The 20,618-nt window shown below is 38.5% G+C and overlaps 1 protein-coding gene across 1 annotated transcript in view; it reads left to right on the top strand.

The window, feature by feature from the left end:
• Positions 1-20,618, top strand: part of lrrk1 (leucine-rich repeat kinase 1) — a 58,953-nt gene that overhangs the window by 2,935 nt on the left and 35,400 nt on the right. The window contains exons 2-10 of the mRNA XM_007568220.2: positions 3,777-3,903; positions 8,709-8,896; positions 11,656-11,827; positions 13,359-13,538; positions 14,302-14,438; positions 16,149-16,375; positions 16,653-16,780; positions 18,129-18,292; positions 19,382-19,519. Of these exons, the coding sequence (XP_007568282.1) occupies positions 3,834-3,903; positions 8,709-8,896; positions 11,656-11,827; positions 13,359-13,538; positions 14,302-14,438; positions 16,149-16,375; positions 16,653-16,780; positions 18,129-18,292; positions 19,382-19,519 (1,404 nt within the window). The 5' untranslated portion in view covers positions 3,777-3,833. The remainder of the gene's footprint in view (positions 1-3,776; positions 3,904-8,708; positions 8,897-11,655; positions 11,828-13,358; positions 13,539-14,301; positions 14,439-16,148; positions 16,376-16,652; positions 16,781-18,128; positions 18,293-19,381; positions 19,520-20,618) is intronic.

The raw sequence follows: 20,618 nt of genomic DNA, 5'->3' as shown, positions 1-20,618 counted from the left end.
GAGCACCTGCCCTTTTAGTGGTCTCTGCACGGCCCTGAGAATGGTGTTACCCAGCGTAAAATAGCAAAGACTTTTAAGTTATCATCATCAACCGTGCATAGCATCCTGAAAAGATTCAGAGAATTTGGAACAATCGCTGTGCGTACGGGTCAAGGCCGTAAAACTTCACTGGATGCTCGTGATCTCCGGGCCCTTAAACGTCACTGCACCTCAAACAGGAATGCCACTGTCAAGGAAATAACAGCATGGGCTCAGGAATACTTCCAGAAAGCATTGTCAGTGAACACAATCCACCGTGCCATCCGCCGCTGCCAGCTGAAACTCTACAGTGCAAAGAGGAAGCCATTTCTAAGCAAGCTCCACAAGCTCAGCCGTTTGCACTGGTCCAGGAGTCATTTAAAATGGAGTGAGGCAAAATGGAGGGCTGTTCTGTGGTCAGATGAGTCACGATTTGAATTTCTTTATGGAACACTGGGACGCCAGAGAGGACAAGGATAACCCAAGTTGTTATCAACACTCCGTTCAGAAGCCTGCATCACTGATGGTATGGGGTTGCATGAGTGCTTGTGGCATGGGCAGCTTGCATGTCTGGAAAAGCAGCATTATTGCAGAGAACTATGTTCAGATTCTAGAACAACATATGCTCCCATCTAGACGTCATCTCTTTCAGGGAAGACCCTGCATTTTTCAACAAGATAATGCCAGGCCACATTCTGCCATGATGTCTGGGACCACAATCCCAGACAACATCATGGCTACGTAGGAGAAGGATCCGGGTACTGAAATGGCCAGCCTGCAGTCCAGATCTTTCACCTAGAGAGAACATTTGGCGCATTATAAAGAGGAAGGTGTGACAAAGAAGGCCCAAGACAATTGAACAGTTAGAGGCCTGTATTAGACATGAATGGGAGAGCATTCCTATTTCTAAACTTGAGAAACTGGTCTCCTCTGTCCCCAGATGTCTGTTGAGTGTGGTAAGAAGGGGAGATGCCACTCAGTGGTAAAAATGGCCTTGTCCCAACTTTTTTTGGAATTTGTTGATGTTATGAAATTTTGAAACAACACATTTTTCCCTTAAAATGATACATTTTCTCAGTTTAAACTTTTGATCTGTGATTTGTGTTCTATTGTGAATAAAATATTAGATATTGGCACCTCCACATCATTGCATTCAGTTTTTTATTCACAATTTGTTTAGTGTCCCAACTTTTTTGGAATCCGGTTTGTATACGAGACATTCTGTGAAAAAATTGACCTTTTTCTTCTCCCAGCGTTCCTACTGCTACCTGCAGAAATAGCTCCTGGTCAGAAACAACCAATCAGAGCCAACAGGAGGCTCTTAGTGTTGTTAATAATGCTGCTCACTTTTGCTTTCTGAAGGCGTAGACTCTGTTGAAGTTTTGAACGATTGGATCTGATTTTACCCAATCGCTAACATTTAGCCATGACCTAAATAATGCACCAGCTCAATGAAGCTTACTGGAAATTGTGTGTACAGTAAACAGCCCAGTGGGAAGTACGGCCACAACAGTTTGCCTGTTGCTTCTTATGCTCTAAAACGGCCCAGAAAATTGACAATGTCATTCATAACTTCTCCTCCTGTTTGCTCATTGGTCCAGTTGGAATTCAGCTGGAGAAATCCCAGACGGAGCACACAAGGGAGATAAGAATTGAGTGGAATTACAGAGGAAATGCTTTGATAGCCACCGATTTTAAGAGTTCAAAACACTCAATATGCATAAAAACGCTTAATCACTACTACAGAAGCTGACAGACTGTGAATCTACAGTCTTCCTTATTTCTGCTCTTGGCAGTACAACTAATCAACCAATAGGGCTTCGTTGCAAAAAACAGCCAGTAGCATGTCAGGTTGAACTGCAAATGCAGCTTCCCAAGCTGCATTTGTTTTGAATATTTTTATATCTGCTACAAAAAAATATCTGCGACTAGGTACAGTTTTGGCAAATAATTTGAAGTGACATTTCACATAAAAATATTTTTATTGTTAAATCTGCAGATCCTGATCTATGAATAGATGGGGGTCCTCTGTACACTTTTTGATGAGGATCTTTGTAGAACCTGTAGCAGAAATATTTTGAAGCTGTCAATTGGCTTTAAAAGTCTCTCACATCCTGGTAAGAATTAGTTTATAGCTGTTCTCCAAGCTGACCACCATTCACACATTTGCTTCAGTTCATTGAAGTCTGCTGGTATCCGTTTCTATACAGCTGTCTTAAGATCAAACCAATTATTTCAGTCAGATTGCAATTTTGGCTTTAACTAGGCCACATTCTTCTGTTTTTCAGTCAGTTTGATGTAGATCAACCACTGTGTTTGCTGTGTCACTATTCTGCTCCCAAGCTTTATCTATCAGAATGGTTACCACCCTGCAGCTGGGTTACTACACAATTACCAAACACTCTTAGCCCATTATTATACAGTTTGAACGTTATTCATAATTACTGAACTTAAATTGCTTGCTATGTTTTTCTGATTATAAATAAATGTTTTACAGATCAGAACTTCAGTTGAAGTCTGGTCTAAAGACTCATACTATGAGCAACTGGTAGAGTCTTACCCCAGAGACTATCAGGTGTAACTGCAATGAAATGTTGTTCTGCAATGTTCTGATTCAGAAAGGCTCGATCCAAATACACGCTACAGCTTTTAGATACTAATTAAAACAAAATTTAAAACCATATATCCTCTGTCAGCCACATAGCGGTTATGCACTACTTTGTTTTGGGCTATGAGATGAAATACTAAGAATATACACACATGGTTGTGGTTGCAACATAACAAAATGTGAAAAGTAATTTTTTTTTTTTTCAAAGCAACTGTTTGCACCCTAAAGCAGAAGCTGGTTGCGCTAAAGTTTGTTCCTGTTGACTGTTGCATGTCAGGAACAATCAAGTACTTAAAATAAATAAAAAAATATAAAGATTGTTTATTTTAAGACAAAAGACAGTTGAACTCATCTCCACATTCATGTAGCACTTCACTTTCAACAATGAAAACGTGTTTCATAAATTTTGATATGAAATTGTCCTCAATGTCAGGTTGTCTTTGTAAAGTACTTTTGTCCAGGTACTCCTCCCTCATGCAATTAAATTAAATTCAAAAATCTATATTAATCACAAAGGGAAATTAGATGTTGTTGTAACTTAGTTTCTTCAAAGAGTCACTTTAGAGGCTGATGGCTGTTGACAGGAAGCATCACCTGTAGCTGTCAGTATTACAGCAAATCTGAAGAAGCCTCTGACTGAAGACATTCATTTTTCCTAAGACAGTCTCATGTAGAAGATGGTCAGGGTTGTCCATATATACATGTTGATTTTTATGTAAAATCCTTCTTTGTATCATCATCTACAAAGTCGTCCCCAGAACAAAACCAGAACAGAACTTCTCTATTAGGTTGTTGAGCCTTTTTATGTCTCTGGTTCTGATGCTGCTGCTCCAACAGATGACAACAGAAGAGATGAAACTCTCAACAACAGACTGATAGAAGATCTGCAGCATCTTGCTGCAAACCTTGAAAGACCTTAACTTTCTCAAGTAGCACAGTCTGTTCTGTCCTTTCTTGTAGATGGCTTCATTATTGAGTCTCCAGTCCAGTCAGTTCTTCAGATAAACACTAATATTATATTATATTCCTCAACAACCTCCACTTCATCTCCCATGATGGAAATAGGGTTTGGCCTAACCCTCTTTCTCTTGACATCTGTTGTCTTTTGCTCTGCATCAGTCTGTCTCTTAATGCTGCTTTCTTCATGCAGGTCTCTGAAGGACCTGAGCTCTGATTGTGGTTAACTTTACCACTGACTCCAGTAGGAATGTCCTACTGGTCTGTTGGCGTTTCCAGAGAAACTGGAGGACCTCCCAGCAACATGGAGCAAAGAAATAGTGAGTCATTTTCCATCTTTTCATTACTTTCACAAAGTTCTTACACTTGGCTGCAGGATGAAAACCATAGACCTAGTTTTAATACTGTGGCACCATATTAATGAGGGACATCGAGAAAACAAGCACCTCTAAACTGAAACGTGTCTGTATGTGGAGTGACTGTAGAGCTGCTTAAATTTAGCATAAACAGAAGTGAAACCATCAGAGTGAGAATCCTGAACTGTTGCAGAGTGCCTGTTTTATGGCCTAAACTGCGCTCACTGAGCTCTGACAGAACCGGCTGGTTCTAACTGATCAGAGCTCACGCCATTTGAAGTATTTGCATATAAGTTACAACTCTGTAAGCAATTATTAAAATGTGCATTATAGTAATTTGACATTTACACTGTGTTCATTCTAACCTTGGTCCACCAGGTGACCAGGACAAATCCATTGGTTGTGTAATCAGGAAGTAAATCTGATTTTAATTGGAAAAGTTTAAATTTGAGTTTATTTTACTAGAATGGGACAATGCATATTAAGGAACATACAATTTAGCGAAATGCTAATTTCCACCTGCAGTCCCATTAAAAAAAAACACACAAAACACACAAAGATGACAAAATTATTATAGTGTCTTGGAAAAGAAAAATAGAATACAAGAATATAATAAATAAAACACTTAAGGATGAGCAACCAATTTTACGATACCTACATCAAAATTCTAGCATGCTTTAAGTATCTACAAGACAATTTCTATCATAAAATACAAACTGATGCAGGAAGCTTCTAAATGGAGCCAAAAGTTGAATGATCACAGTGCTGATTTTTACCAATCCTCTTTAATTTGCTGTTTAAAGGAGAATAAATGGAGCTATAGCTAATGGAGAAAGACAACATGTTACTTTGACTTTCCTCAGCTTTATATTCTGCATGGACGGAGAATCTTCTTTTCTCTGCTTTGCCTGCAAAGAAATCTAACCTATGAGAATTTTCAATCAGTTCTGCACCTGAATTCTTCTCATTATGAAATGAGTCAACCAGAAATAATTATTTTTTGCTCTTGCCACCTTGAATTAAAGAACAAACTTCTCAGTTCTTACAGAGTATGTTCAGGCCTTTGTAGCCCTTTCTATTCTTCTCTGACCTGTCATATAACAACTAAGTTTCTTCTAGCTGTATACCAACAGGTTGCAGGATACCTGAGGGCAACAATTTGATGGCACTGATCACAAATGATGTCGAACTACCATATTTGGAACAGGACACTGCGGCCATTTTTGTTTCAAAAAAACAAGAGCAGCAAGCCTGTGTAGTGAACGAGTAGTACAAGTTAAATCAACTCAACGGCGAATAAAAATTGCAACAACAAACAAAGATTACTGAGGATTCTATTTCAGAGACGCAATTCTTGTATGGACTATTGCATGAGCTGTTTAATGGTGTTTTTGCTTAGTTTGTTTTGGGGGAAACGTCTGTGTGTCTGAACAGCTGATTTTGTTTGTGATCGGCTGATTTAGGTTTGTTTTTTTGCATTGATGAATCAATATTTTTACCTACACCAATTGCCAAGCAGGAACTAGGCAAGGCAGGCCTAGATAACTTATTGCTAGGAAGTTCTAGCTACCGCACACTGTCTGTAACCCCCTGAAAAAAAAAAACTCTTTCAACCAACACTGCCTTCTTTCTACTCACTTTGAGTCTTCTGCATTTCAGCCATGGTTTAAGTTGCCCCACACTGTGTTTCTGAAAAATATTGAAACAAAGCTCCCATCTTCTCGTCTCATCTTCCAACATTGCACACTCTTTTGATATCGGCATTATTTTTGTGCTTTGTTTGTTCAAATATCCAGGAAATAGAGATGATCGGTATCATAGATGGTTACCACGTTAACTGCAAATCCTAGGGCAGATTCCAGATACTATGAATGTTGTCCAAAGGTATATTTTCTATCAAAATGGCTATTGTAGATATCTACTAAGCTAAGACAGTCGGATTGTGCTCAAGTAATCGCTGCACTGTCCACTAAAACAACATACACAATATGACCTCATCTGTGTGTGTAGGTTGTATGACCCTGGAGCCTGTTGAGTGGGTTGCGTTGTTTACTGGTTCTGAGTCGCTTATGAAAGTTTGGATGCATCTGGTCCACCATAACCTTTGTATTTATTTTCTTTTGTTCACAGAGTAAATCTGTGGTTGAGTTCTCACATACAGACACCATTTTACCATCAATGTTGTGTTGTCAAGTGATACACTCCCACAGATCTATTAGCATTAGTGGGTTGATCAGAGAAGTTGAGTGGAGTGGGGGGAGGGGAACATTTTATTCTTTAGCATCAGTTTCTCTTCCAGCTTTCCCATGAAGAGAAGAGTCATATTGGAGATGCCATATTGGAAGTGTGAGCCTCTAATGTGAGTCAAATGGTTTCACTCCCTCAGGGTTTCTCAAATAGCATCAGCACAGCAGTTTGACTTCACATCTTTCTGTATTATTCATTTAAGAGCCACTGTTGTTAAATTTGATCCACTTGCTCAAATAGAGCCAATAGGAATAAAAGAACATACAGATGTGCTTTAAGGACTTCCAACACACTCGGGGAAACTTATTTGTACAAACTTTGTTTCATTTCAGCAATCTAATGTTGAAGAAGGTGAACTACAAGGCAAAGTGTTGCATCTTCCTTGTCTTTATTTCACCAATAACATTGTATTTGTTGGGGGTGTCAGGCTCATGCATCACATTCTTCTACAAATGGCCCTCCTCTTCTGTTCTCAAACAGCCAGTTATCAAAACAGATGATAGAATGAGCTGTGACAACTTAATCCTAAGTCGTTGTAGTTTATTTTATTGTTCCAAGTCTTAAAACAGTTTCCAAGTTCAATTTTTCAACTCAGTTTCTAACATTTTATCAAAACATTTTATCTGTGTGATTCTCAAAAGAGAAAAAGTGCAAGTAATTCAGTAATTATTCAAATATCCCTACGGGGTCGCCAGGGCTGCTTGTGCCTATGTCCAGTAGTCAGCGGGTGAGAGGCGGGGTCACCCTGGTCACCAGTCCATCGCAAGCAGTAACAATTGATTGGAATGTGTGTGTGATTGAAATGTTTTTTTTATGTGCCTTGATCATTCAGTCAAGTTTATTTCTATAGCACATTTCAGCAATAAGGCAGTTGAAAGTGCATTATATAATAAAAACAAAAATACAAAGTCACAAAAAAACACCATACAATCAACAATTGAGAAATCCAGTAACAAGCTTTAGATTTTGATAAGTGCCAACATCAAAATCATCGATACACATCAAATAAGTTGGCCAATGTTTCATTTGTTATGGTTCAAAAGCATCTCTAAATAGCTGGGGTTTTAATCTTGATTCAAAGTAACTCAGTGTTCAACTGTTTTGCAGCGTTCTGGATCCAGCATTCTGGAAAAATAGCTCTGCCTTTTTTAGGCAGACCTATGAAGACACTGTTACAATAATCAATGCGACTAAAGATAAACACATGGATGAGTTTCTATAGATTTTGCTGGGACATTAGTCCTTTAATAATGGAAATGTTCTTCAGTTGACAGGGGGCTGACTTTGTAACTGTCTCTGAAGGTTCAGGTTAAAGTCCATCACCACACCCAGGGTTTGTATCTGATTGCAAGAATTATATTTCTAGCTGTATAGTTTCTAGATGTAATATCTGAAGCTGTGCACCGATGACTTGAGTTTTGTTTCTTTTCAGCTGGAGAAAGTTATGGCACATCTACACATATATCTATTCTTAGCATCCGTTCAGTGATTGGATGGTTTGGAGTCACCTGGTGACATTGTACTTTAGAGCTGTGTGTCATCTGTGTAGTTATGAAAGCTAATCTTCACTTCCTGAGCTAGTGGGAGCATATGGATATTCCAGAAGTGAACGTGATTTATGTCCGTTTCGATGAGAAGTTTCCTATTGAAACAAAGAATTCCCTGTTCCTTATCTAAGACATTGAGACATTTGAATATAAATGAATATATAAATAAAAATATAAAAATTCCAACCTTTGGTGTGAATTGGCTCTATATAAATAAACTGAATTGAATTGAAGTTAACATCAAAAACCTTTGAAAAAAAAAGAAACCTCTTCTCTGTAAAATGTTTGGAGAGAAAAAAACATTTTGTTTCAATCACGGTTATGTAAGATGGTAAATGGCATTTGTGTAGTGTCTAATCAAGTCTGAGGACTTCAAAGTGTTTTACTCTCATTCAGTCATTCACTAATTCATATACACATTCACATACTGTTGGTGGTGAGGCACATTATAGCCAAGGCTGCCCTGGGGTAGTCTGATAGAAGTGAGGGTGCTATTCTAATGGTTTCTCTCTCTTGGCACCATTAGTAGGCAAAGCTGGTGAAGTGCCCAACAACCCAACGGCGAATTGACTCAGAGTGAACTCCAACCTCCTTTGTTGTCCCAAACACAGTGGCTTTACTTTGGAAATAATTTGGTAAAAACTTTTAGACTGAAAAGGATTTCCGAGTGAACATTGTTTTTGGTGATCCTAATCCTCTTTACACATTCCAGTAAACCTGTTCTGAGCTGAAGTCTGGAGATCAGTCAGACAAGAGACCTTCATCATCTCACAGCCACATCAGCAGAGGAAGAGTTCTGTGCCTTCCAGAAAATGCCATGAAGCCTTTTTGAGATTATGCATTATATTGTTTAACTTCTTTTAGTTCTGAATGTGAACAATACTTTAATGTGTAAGACCAACATCATACAGTTCCAGGTTTATAGATTATTTGATCTAGTTTTTAAATCCTCTTTGTTTCACTTTTTCTTTGCAGGCAGGGGGGAGGAAATGGAAACCAAGGCTTCTCTGGTGGAGGCCACTGGTCCCAACTCCAGGATGGCTCCTCCTTCAACCCTGGAGAACATCAAGGCAGCATATGAAGGCGGGGATGAGGAGACTGCCAGGGAGCTGATTCAGCAGGCCTGTTGTGTGGAGTGTTCCGGGGGGATCCATCCTGACGGAGTGAGTCATTACCAAGAGGGTGTGGAGGGCTTCATATAAAACATGGTTGTTGTTTACTGGGAAGTCCTGACTCTTCTATAATCTAAATAGCATTGATGGCATGGTGTGCTCAAACAAATTTATTGTTCCATGTCTTGGGGATTGTTTTTTTTTATTTATTTATTTCTCTTTTCACAGGTAATAACAAATCTGGAAACAATAGGAAAGAATATTGATTTCCCAATTTTTTGCTTTTTAGATGTATCTGATCATTTCAAGCCTATCGGATCTAAAAGATGAAAGAGGAAGTAGTTGGTCGTGACTGCAGGCATAAATGTACTCAGAAAAAATGGAAGTTTTTGACAGGTTTGCCCTTTAATGGAAAATGTCTAAGAGCCCTAGCTTATGGTGCTCCTAACACCTTCCACGGTGAGCCCAACAGAGAGCAGGAAGCTCTCACACAAGTGAGCTTTTCTTCCTTACTTGTGACTGAGAAAATCAAATATCTGACAAGCAAGTTAGAAGTTCTAACAAAGACAAATAGTGAATATAAAAACTTCAACATAATCACTTCACAATGACTCTGGTTTTAAATCTAGAGCGTGCAGCCAGCGTGCGGAGCAGAGAACGAGGAAGTGCAGGGCTTCTTGGCAGCAGGTGCTGTAATGGTGGGGGTGTTGGTGTAAAGAACTGTCTCTGTTACAGTGGAAATGCTAATATCTGTTATTTTGGTAGTTGAGGCTGACACTGCAAGCTCAGTTGTTGGCAGGAAGCAAACACAACATGATCTATAAATGAAAGGTTACTCACAAACCTATGACCTGTAAGGAGGGAATAGGAGTATTTCTGTTGTTGGAGCTGTATTCCTGTAGGAAGCGGTGTGTCTGACTAGATGAAACAGCTTCAGAATCCATGTGTGAATCTGTCTACAGATGCTAATCTAACACTGTTTTTCCTAAAGCCACCAAATTAGCATGAAATGTACTGTTTATGTGGCTCTTTTTGTTTCCAATATTTTTGGCAAACTGCTGTCAGCCTGTGATATTGGATGACATAAGTGCACTGTGCAGCAACACTACATTGGAAATGCAGAATTTTATGCAGAATTTTTAAAATTGTTTCAGTACAGGTGGCCTTTATTGACAATCACCAGACAGAAAGTGGGCAGAGAAAGGGGAAAACATGCAGTAAACATATGAGGTATTTCTTCATGGTATCTGCAGGTTTCAGCAAGTTAGACTTAAAAATCCTTTAGTGTCACTTTGAATGAAATTTGAGACGGTAAGACAGCAGAAGGAGCCTGCTGTATTACAATGAAGCATAGAAAAAAACAGTCTGTTTGTAACTCTTGACAACAGCTTTGTGTTTTTCACACTGCGCATGGCCCTCTATAGCCTTAACCCACACAGTGCTAAGGTTGAAAGTGTTTTTTGCAGAGAATGTGCCTGAGCTCATGTCGGTTGTCAACAGAAGCTAGCCTGTGGCGACAATAAATGCTGTTAAGCCAACTGACGATAAATTTGCACTTACACATGATAAATGCAACAAAATGCATAAATAAAAACTATAAATATTGAGGATGGTTGTTGCATCCTGCTCCATTACAATCAAGGAAGAAAAAGCTGTGAAATTTCTGCGGTCTGTTTGTGGGTCGTGGCAGCAGCTTTGTGTTTTTCACACTACGCATGGCCCTGTACAGCCTTAACCCACATAGTGCCAGGGTTAAATGTGTTTTTGACAGAGAATGTGCCTGTCCTCATATGTGTTTACAACAGAAGTGAACTTGTGGCGACAATGACTGTCGTCTAGCTAGCTGGCGATAAATTTGCGCTTATTCACAAGAGAGGTAAAAAAGCTAGCTAGCTGGCAAAGGTGTCAAAGGTATATTAGCACCTATCCAACGGTAGCCTCAACCAACTCGAGTCACTGAACACAGAGAAGATGTCTGCACACCACTTAAACACTTGCCTGATAGAAAAGTCTCACTTGATTAAACTAAATTTAAGAGCAGTAATTAACATATTTAAAGCCAACTAACTTAAATGTTTCAAGTGATTTTAAGACATTTTAAGGCCTTAATTTTAGATACATGAGTTTAAGACTTTTTAAGTTTGTGTGGACACCTTGTTAATATCTCTATATGAGGAATTCCCATTCTACTTCTGCAACACACATTGCACTGTTTTTTTTTTTTACAGTAATTATACAGTTGTTGATAAGGAAATTCAGCTCAGGCTATTTAATTCATAGTAAAAATGATTTACCTTCTGCTGCTTATCTAAACCAGATAACTTTTTTCTAAAGTTTGAATATTATGATTCAGTGAACCTGACCTAGTGGCAGTGTTTCAGCCTTTCCTCATAGCAGTCTAGCTTATGTAAAGAAGCTACTGTAAATCAGCTTGTCATTATTATTGTTTGATGTAGACAGTTTTTCCACTTTTTAAAAAAAAAATTCAAGTGAAGCCCCCTAACCAAATATTACCTAAGCTAAATATCTAATATGTTTATATGTTATAATTCTATATCAAAACATATATTTAATTAATAAAGTGTTCATATTTCAATGTACTTCAGCAAAATGAATATATAAATAAAAATATAAAAATTCCAACCTTTGGTGTGAAATGGGAAATTTTCTGAATTTTATTAGTGATGTCATTGAAACTGTAAAATATTTCTATAAATACCTATTGGGCAAACTGGGCTTATGCAGAACTCAAAGGTTCTGCATATCCCAGTTTCTGCATTGTCAGTGTGTTCCTGTTGGTTGTCTTTCAGGTCCGCCTCCTGTCTGTGGCCACTCAGCACTGTGATCTAGTGAGTGTGTGTTACCTTCTGAAGGAAGCTCGTATCACTGTGCCCCAGGAGCTATCGCTGTCCAATCCAGCCGTCCTGGCAGCACATGGTGGCAACACCAACCTGCTCAAAGAACTGCTGGATTCTATACCTGGTACGAGCAGAAATAGTTCAACAGCCATCACATATTTTATATTTTACTCCTCTCATTTTGAATTGAAAAATTCAGCAAATGTTACCCATATGTTGGTGTATCTAAAACTGCATGGATCTAAGCCAGGAGTGCCCAAAGTCGGTCCTCGAGTGCCGGCATCCTGCTTGTTTTAGTTCTCTCCCAGGTTTAACGCACCTGGATCAAATGATGGCTCATTAGCGGCCCAAGTAGAATACTGAAATGGTTGTTACTACCACCAGGGAGAGAACTAAAACATGCCCGGCTGCAGGCAAGTAACTGCCTTCTCTCAGCTAAAGCCGGCCTTTTATTTAGGAAAAAGAAAAATGTAAAAGATAAACAGCAAGAGATAGAAGGCAAGCTCTATCTACACACAGGTCATCTAGTCCTTTCCCTTGGAAGTGATTTCTCTCATGGGCGGAGGGAACAATCAGTTATCTTGCAGCAGAGACATTCTGTGAGTGGGTCAAACAGTCTGGAACACAGCAGTCAAAAGTTTTAACACAGACAGTAAGAGGCCAACACTTCTAAATAAAAATCACAATAATCTATAGTAACATAAGACGGCTATGGTAAGATCAATAATCTATACACATGTAAGAACGATAACAACATATAATATTTCCAACAGTTACTGTGTAGTTTAGTGATATAAATCACACTTTATTTGACTAGTGTGCTAAAGACATGTATAACAAACACTGCTGTGCCATGCAGTCACAGCCAGACAGTTACCTAAAAAAGAGGTTATAAATAGTTCTTATCATCATTTTTACCACTAAATATAGTGATAAAATGCCAAGTCCATATTGCCCACTCCTGCTCTGTATGATGTCTACTTTAATTTTTTAGGTGTGTGGTTTAAAGCCATAACACAGACTTCTCTCTAAAACTACCAGGATATTTGTAACTGCAGGAATTTTGATGAGAATGTTCTGACTTGAAGAAACATTTTAAACCAACAAATCGCCTGCAGCGATCTCATCTGTACCAAAAAGTATAACATCCCTAAATGAAAGTTTTAGTGCAACTTTTACATCTTTATTCCTCCAGCAAGTGTATAAAGCCTGGAAAGGCCTGTTTTCTCTGCTCTAAATCCAGCTGTGTGGTGGATCTTATTTGAGCTGCGTAGTCCAACTTTATATTTAAAGTTAATATTAGAATGATCATCTGAAACCTCCACACCAGCTGGCAGCCTCTTGGTTCAGACTGTGATTACAAAGCTCAACGTAGAAAATGGATATGATTGGTCAGCTTTACTGTCATTCTTGAAAAATCTCCTGAAGAGTTTACATTACAGGGTCTGCTGTAAAACTCCACAAGGCATACCAATCTCTGAGCTAAAATAGCTCTTTTTCTGCCTAGCAACAGAGCAGAATGCGTTTTGGTTGGATGAAAATTTGCTGTGTTGCCGACATAACTGCGTTAACAGTTATGTTGTTTTGTTTTTGGTTCTTTTAATATGTACATAAGTGATTAGTAAGTATAATATTTCTTGTTGTCTACCAATTAGGTGTGAGTCTGAAGAGAGATTTGGTGAACTGCCTGCTGGCCACAGCCTGTCAGCAGGGTCATCTGGATGTGGTGCGTCTGCTGGTCCACTGCTATGATGCAGATGTGAAGGACTTTGCTATCCACAGCGATGAGTTCGCTGTCCTCTGTGGACTGCCGCTGTATGCAGCTGCACAAGCCAGTAAGAAGACAGAACTATTCCAGGACACATTCAGCTCTGATAGCAAAACATGAAGAGAGTGATTTTCAGTTCCTGCTTTGTTTGTGGGTAATTACATTTGACATCCCAATCACAGTTCAAAAAGTATCCTACTGCTTCAACTGTGGCATTAAAACACCAACAGATGTTGTTAATTCTTCCTCTATAGGCAGCTGGCCCTGGTTGTGCTTTATCTGTATGCTTTCTGAAAATAGAATTATCTCTCTTCCTGGAGAGATAATAATAATGATAATAATACTAGCAAACTTTTTAGGACACTCAAAGATGCTTAGAAGGAAAGGAAAGCATAGACAGTATGAAGAGCTACAAATTGAGATTGGGATTGTGGGTCCTAGGCCAGGTTGAACAGCTGGGATTTGAATAGTCATTTCAGAGACAGTTTGATACTTTAACATTAGCTTAGAGTAAACTTAATATTCATTTTAGCTTTAAATCCCTTTAACGTTTACCCTTCATCTCACTTTTCAAATAGTTTAGTTTACCAGACATGCATTGTATGAGAAAAAAACAACGGTAACAACTTAGTCACTACAGACTTTGGCACAGTTTACACCAGCTTCATTGCCTGAGGAACTGTGAATATTCAGAACCACAATGAGGCATAAGGTATGTCTGAACAAATTTGTCAAAAGAGTTCAGGGAAAAGATTCCCTGAAGTTTTCCCTGAAAGGTTTAGCTCTGGATTTTCTTGTACATAGGATAAACTGCATGTTTTGTGTTTTAGGTAATGAGGAGATCGCTCACTTCTTGCTAGAAAATGGTGCTGAATTTTCATCCTACACCCTGATGGACTATCCGGATTTCAGCAAACGCCTCCTGAGACAGAAACTTGACGAAACGTCTGGTGCAAATGGAGTGGAGGTCTGAGTCTTAACTAGTACATGTGAGATCTTCACAGGATAGACCTGTCTTTAATAAGAAAACATAAATGATGTCAGTTTAAATGTGTAATCTAGGTTTTTAGCTAATCACACCTTCCCATAGGCAGTGTTTCAGAATGAATGGCTAATAAATGAAGGATGTCCATGTAAAGAGTAGATTCACTTAAAGTGATGTTATTGCATATTTAGATTATGGGTTAGGGTCATTCAGGTATTCTGAAACACTTCTGATTTCATTTTATACCTAAGAAAATCATCAGAGCTTTATTTATGGACCCAAAGCTTCCATTACAATCCTGCAAATTCAATTTAAATTCAAAAATACTTTATTTATCCCAAAGGGAAATGAAATGTTGTCATAACTCATCTTATCCAAGTATCTTCAAAGAGTTGTTGTGGATGGTGATGCTGTGTTCTCTTGCAGTCAGTCTCTTGCAGTCAGTCTTGCAGCGAAACTGAAGAGCCTCTGACTGAAGACTGTTGCTGTAAAACAGTCTCATGTCTGTCATGACATGCTAACAGTTCAGTATCCAGGCAGCAGAGATGCTGTTCCACAGTAACTAGAGTTCAGATTGGGCCTAAAAAAAACCCAACCGGGCCTTAGCCCATTGACACTGTGACCAGCCTGATTCAGCACGGCTCATTAATTCTAGTTAGAGGCTTGAGCCCAAAGTAACCCTGACATCAGAGAGAAAAGCATGCTTGCTGCAGTCCATGAAACCAACGCAGGTGTTGTTGTTGTCAACTACCAGTTTAAGATACTTCCAGACCTTTGACTGTGCCTTCTGCTGGGTTAGCAGTGCAATTTTTTTTATGTTTTTAGCTTTTGTTTAACATCTTCCAGCTCCATTATGTCACTTGTAGCAGGAGGAGTCAAGTGGAAATCACCTGGGATGTGTGATTGATAGGAGCAGAACGGTTCTGGGCCACATATACACTAGTTGTGCACTTGTTAGAGTCTATTAAATGCCTGCACCTTAGTTTCTTTCTTGCATCATCAGGGTAAGCTATGTACTCCTCTATTTAGACTATACCAAGTAGAAGAACACAGGTTTATATTGTACATTCTCATTTAGAATGTAGATATAAGCAGTGTAGGCTTATTAAAAATGTGCCACAGAAGCCTGAGGCCAACCGACCATCAAGTATTAAATTTGTCCACTTCTCTTTAAATGTCTGTATGGTGAGAGAAAGGCGTTGAAGTTGGGGATATAATCCTTTCTTACTCTTGGTGGATGGAAGAGATGTTTTGAACTTCCTCCTTCTCTCTCTTCATGAAACTTCTTTTTCAGCTCCTCTGGGATTTGGGGTCGTGGTTCAGGATTCGTTTGAGCTTTTGGGGTGCTAATTAGCCGCCCCTGTTGTAAAAACATATCTTGTTGCCATAGTTACACATCATACCAACTGTTTAAAAGTGGCATCCCACCCTACATCCAAAAACAATAAAATAAAGTTAGGAACCAAAGTCTAGAAACAAACAATCAGAACTAACACAACAGAGCTGCACCAACATGCTGCCACCATGAGGGGCAGCATGTTGGTGCATAAACATCAGATCCTAGAATTTGATGTTGGTTTTAATGTTAGCAGGACATTTTTTATGGCAAGGGGTTCCAAGATGTCTTATCATTGGCCATAGCTCTGAAATCATTCTTTGTGGGGATGAGTATGTGTCTGTTGGTGTCTGCAGAGTGTCCGTGTGTACTGGAGCGGCTTGCAGTTACCATATTTGGATCTGGACTGGTTCATGGACGTCTGCTCCCAAATCACCCACCTGGACTTGTCCTCCAACAGCCTGGGTGTTTTGCCTTCGGTGGTCCCCTGGGGCCTCATCCATCTCAGAACTCTGGATCTGTCTAACAACGCTCTTAAAGAGCTGCCGTTTGCTCAGAACTCCCAGGATGTCATCTGCTCCAGGTGTGGGACCAGATACGTCAGGACAGACAGAAATGTGTAGTTTAAAGGTTTACCTTTGTCTTTCTGTTATTTAGTTAATTAGTATTTCAGACATCAAGTCATTTTATTTTACCAAATAAGAACATTTCTCACGAGATTGTTGATATTTGGTTTTGCTGTAACGCAAAGATTAGAAGCTACTTTTCTATAGAACTGAAAGTATCAAAACAGTTTTTAAATTCAACGGAATAAATATTCTATATCAATATCTCAAACTTAATTTTTTTCTGTGGTTCAGGTTACAGATGGTGAATATATCTCAGAACCAGCTGAAGAGTTTACCAACTGGACTTCTCCATCTGGTCCACCTGCAGAAACTCTGTGCTGCCGATAACCAGCTCAGCACACTGTTTGACATCCCTGCCAGTATGTTCCATATCTGATTATGTGGCACACTTTGATGGCTCAATGCATATTATGAATGTTGCCATGTCTAAAACTGCAGTAGGCAACTTTTATAATCAATAAGTGTTTCACATGTTTCACTATGTCCTGATGGCATAAAAGGGGACAAATAATCTGTGGAAAAACAAGTTCCTCTGCCTCCTTACATATTTAATATTGATAAAAACTACTATTTCCACTGGCGTTTTATTTCACTTGCAACATGTCAAGGAAATAAATAAATCTTTGTAAGGTGAAACACTGAGTCAATCAAGAATTAATTCTTGACTTGCATTTTGATTAATTAATCAAAATGCATTTTGATTAATCAAAATGCATTTTGATTATTATTTTATTAAGAAATTAAGCAAAGAAAATGAGCAATGACTTCCTTGGCTAGTCCAGGAAAGTGAAGAGATGAAGGCACATATCTTTTAATATCCACCAGCCCTCTTACAAAGAGGGGAGGAAAAGGGAGCATCCCACCAGTTTCAGTTTGCTTCACAACTCTGGTATTTACCCCTGCAGACTGTGACCCTGGACGGTTCAAACCCAGTTCAGAAATACCATTTATTATGTTTCCTCAGTAAACTCAGGAAGCTGCCTCCAACATGAAGGGTGTTTTATAGATCAAATTCATTGATTGCTTGGTTGATTTTAAATAAAACTAAATTTTGTCATAACAAACAACACATTTTTCCAATGTTAGAAGTGAAATAATCTGTCGGTGGAACCAGTATGTTTTCATCAATATTATGGAATTATTGACATAAAACAAGAGCCTATATTTACTGAAAAGTTGGTACGTTTGCTTTTTTTTAACTTATTTCTAAGTTAAAAAACAAAGACAATTCCACTAGAAACTAAACAAAAATAAGATTGTGTTATTGGAATGGTTTGTTTTCTAAATTAAAATGTCATGTTAATATTTTCTGAGAGCAGCTTTACTAGAACCTGGGCTTATAGCCATAGAGAATTTGAAGAAAATAACAAGAAAGATAAAGTTTATCCAAATACTGTGCATTTATCATGAAGCAATTCATATTCTACTGGCCATATGTTTCCTCCCAGCTTTTAAAATTTTTGAAGAAAAACAAGACAATGATGTAAACTGCTTCATTTTGTTAGTGACAATTTTGATCTGCTTACAAGAAGTGAACTACAGAAATCACAATCCAAACTCGCCAACCATAACACCATTCAGTAAATTAGTCAATTATCATTCAGCTATATGTCAGTAATACATTACAATGTGTATATATAATATTACTCTTTATGTTTAAATTGTTTTCTTCCCCTATTTGATTAAATCTTGTTTTTGCTCTTCCAGCTGTGAACTGGATCGGTCTGCGTAAGCTGGAGGGACTGGATGTGTCTGGTAACTGTCTAACCAGCCTGCTCACTTCAGTTATGCACTGTTTAAAGTCCCTGCGCTGCCTTGATGTGAGCAGAAACAAACTGAACGCTTTCCCTGACCCCTGGGCCTGCCCATTGGTAAGAATTCAGGCTGCTTAAGAACGACTGTCTGATTCATTCTATTAAGAATTTGGATAAACATTAATTATTATTGGTTGTGGATTTTCGTGATCTATTATCATGACTAAAAGGAAAATGTCAAATGGTCTGACTCTTGGAGCATCTATTATAAGCTTAAGTCTTTATCTACGTTGCTGAAAGTTTAGTGCTTAAACTTTCAGCTAACCAGATGACATTTAATTCCATTTTAGGAGACTGAATGTTAACATTATTATTATTATTACATTTTGAAGTGTATGCATGCAGGTTTTATAATTAGACATGCCAATATTTTGTAGGGCTGCAACTAATGATTATTTTAGCAATCAGTTCTTCTGACGATGAATCGGATTTTAAAAATTGCCTTTTGCAGATTTTTCATTTCAACCCTTACGCCTATGCAGCATTAGAAATACATAAGAACATGTGAATAAACTGTTATTGCATTTTAGGCATTTTATTGCCTGAAATACAATAACAGCATTCTTTCAGTGAATGCAAGATCGTTTGTAGCAATGTATGGATCTGCAGTTCTTTTAACATTAACAGCAAAGGGTGCTGAATAGGTGTTTTTTTTTACTACAGAATTTGAACCAAGTGAAGATGAAATTGTCCCACTTGACAAGTTTTAGGCAATGAAATTTTTATATTTTTTAAAGGTTTTATTGGCCCTAGTGGCCTTTTTTCATAGTGAATTGACAAGAAAGTGAGAGAAGGAGGAAGACATGCGACAAAAGTCACCAGGCCTGGAACTGAACCTGCGATAGCCGTGTCGAGGACTAAGGCCTCCATATGTGGGTTGTACTTAACCCCTGTGCCACCACAACACCCCTAATGTGCAGAATGTGCCAAGTTTTTATTCGATTAAAATTAACTACCAGAATCATTGGTAAAATCAAAATCAACTTATAATTGTAAATTTTATGGATTCAAACAATTCATTTGACTTTGGTTTCCATTGCGCACACTGTAATCAAAGAAGAGTCACAGACGGGAAAACTATAATACACAGTTTTTCTGTTATGGTAATAGTAACAGCCTGTCCACTTATCTGACCCTTTCATGTAGAATCAATGCAAAGCGTCTTCCAATCAGATTGAGAATCTTCCAAACACCATATCCATCTTCTGGAGGACTCAGCTGCAGGAGGTGGACTTCTCTGACAACTGCCTCAAAGAGCTTCCTTCCTACATCTTTGAACTAGAGGTATGGACCATCCTGTGGATTGTAACTGGACATTTAAGATTAATTACAAATCTAAAATGAATTTTCTGTGACTAACATGACTATGTATATTCTCAGTCATCTGAGTCATGACTACTGCAACCTGAACAACCAGAGTGTCCATCTACCCAGATTAAAATGAGCCATTATCATTTCAGTTCTATTAATCCAATATTAATCCTAAAAGGACATGAAATGTTGTAAATCATATTTTCCAAGTGACTTCAAAGAGTTGTTGTGGATGCTGATGAGAGTGGACCAGGAGGATGTCACGTAGCAGTCTATATCACAGTGGCACTGGAGAAGGTTCTGACAGAAAGTCTTCAGTTGCTATGTGACAGTCTGATGAAGAGGATGTTATGGGTTCTCTGTAATTGTTCTTCATGAATTTTATTTCCCTGATTTATGCTGAATGTCTGTAAGAAGTATCTCCATGAGAGAAACTGATCCTCATGTGATCTGAAGCACAATCTGATTGTGGTGCAGTTTGTTCCTGTTAATTGTTGAAAAATTAGGAACTAGTTAATTCCTTTATTTTATTTAAATATCACTGAATTGTGACAAATTTTCTTGATACTTGTTTTGATATCAGATGAGGCTGTATGAGCTAGTATTCTTACCTACCTCATACTGTCTGTACATTCACATTCAGATCCACATTCACCTAGAAATGATTTAAAAATGACTCAAATCATAAATCAGTTATAACCGATAATTTTATAGCTTGTTATGGCTCATGGAACGGTCAGATGGCGGGGGGAACCGTGGAGGTGCAGGAGGAAGAGGGCTTGTCCTGTCAGACCATCAGACTGCTTCCTTTCTTTTATCCACCTTACTTTACAAATTATTCTTTATTTAACAAAAAAAATTATGAACGAAATATAAAATAAAAAACAAACTCTTCTGAGTCCGATATTTTGGGTTGCTTTACTGACCTTACAACCAGATGGGCCCTGCGACAGACTGGCGACCTGTCCTGGGTGACCCCGCCTCTCACCCGCAACGCTAGCTGGAGATAGGCACCAGTAACCCTCCTGACCCCACTAGGGAGAAGGGTGTACAGAAAATGGATGGATGGAGG

Source organism: Poecilia formosa, unplaced genomic scaffold (assembly GCF_000485575.1).
Source record: "Poecilia formosa unplaced genomic scaffold, Poecilia_formosa-5.1.2 Scaffold219, whole genome shotgun sequence".
Classification (NCBI taxonomy): domain Eukaryota; kingdom Metazoa; phylum Chordata; class Actinopteri; order Cyprinodontiformes; family Poeciliidae; genus Poecilia; species Poecilia formosa.
The sequence above is the reverse complement of the archived record's forward strand: the minus strand, read 5'-3'. Positions and strand labels throughout refer to the sequence as shown.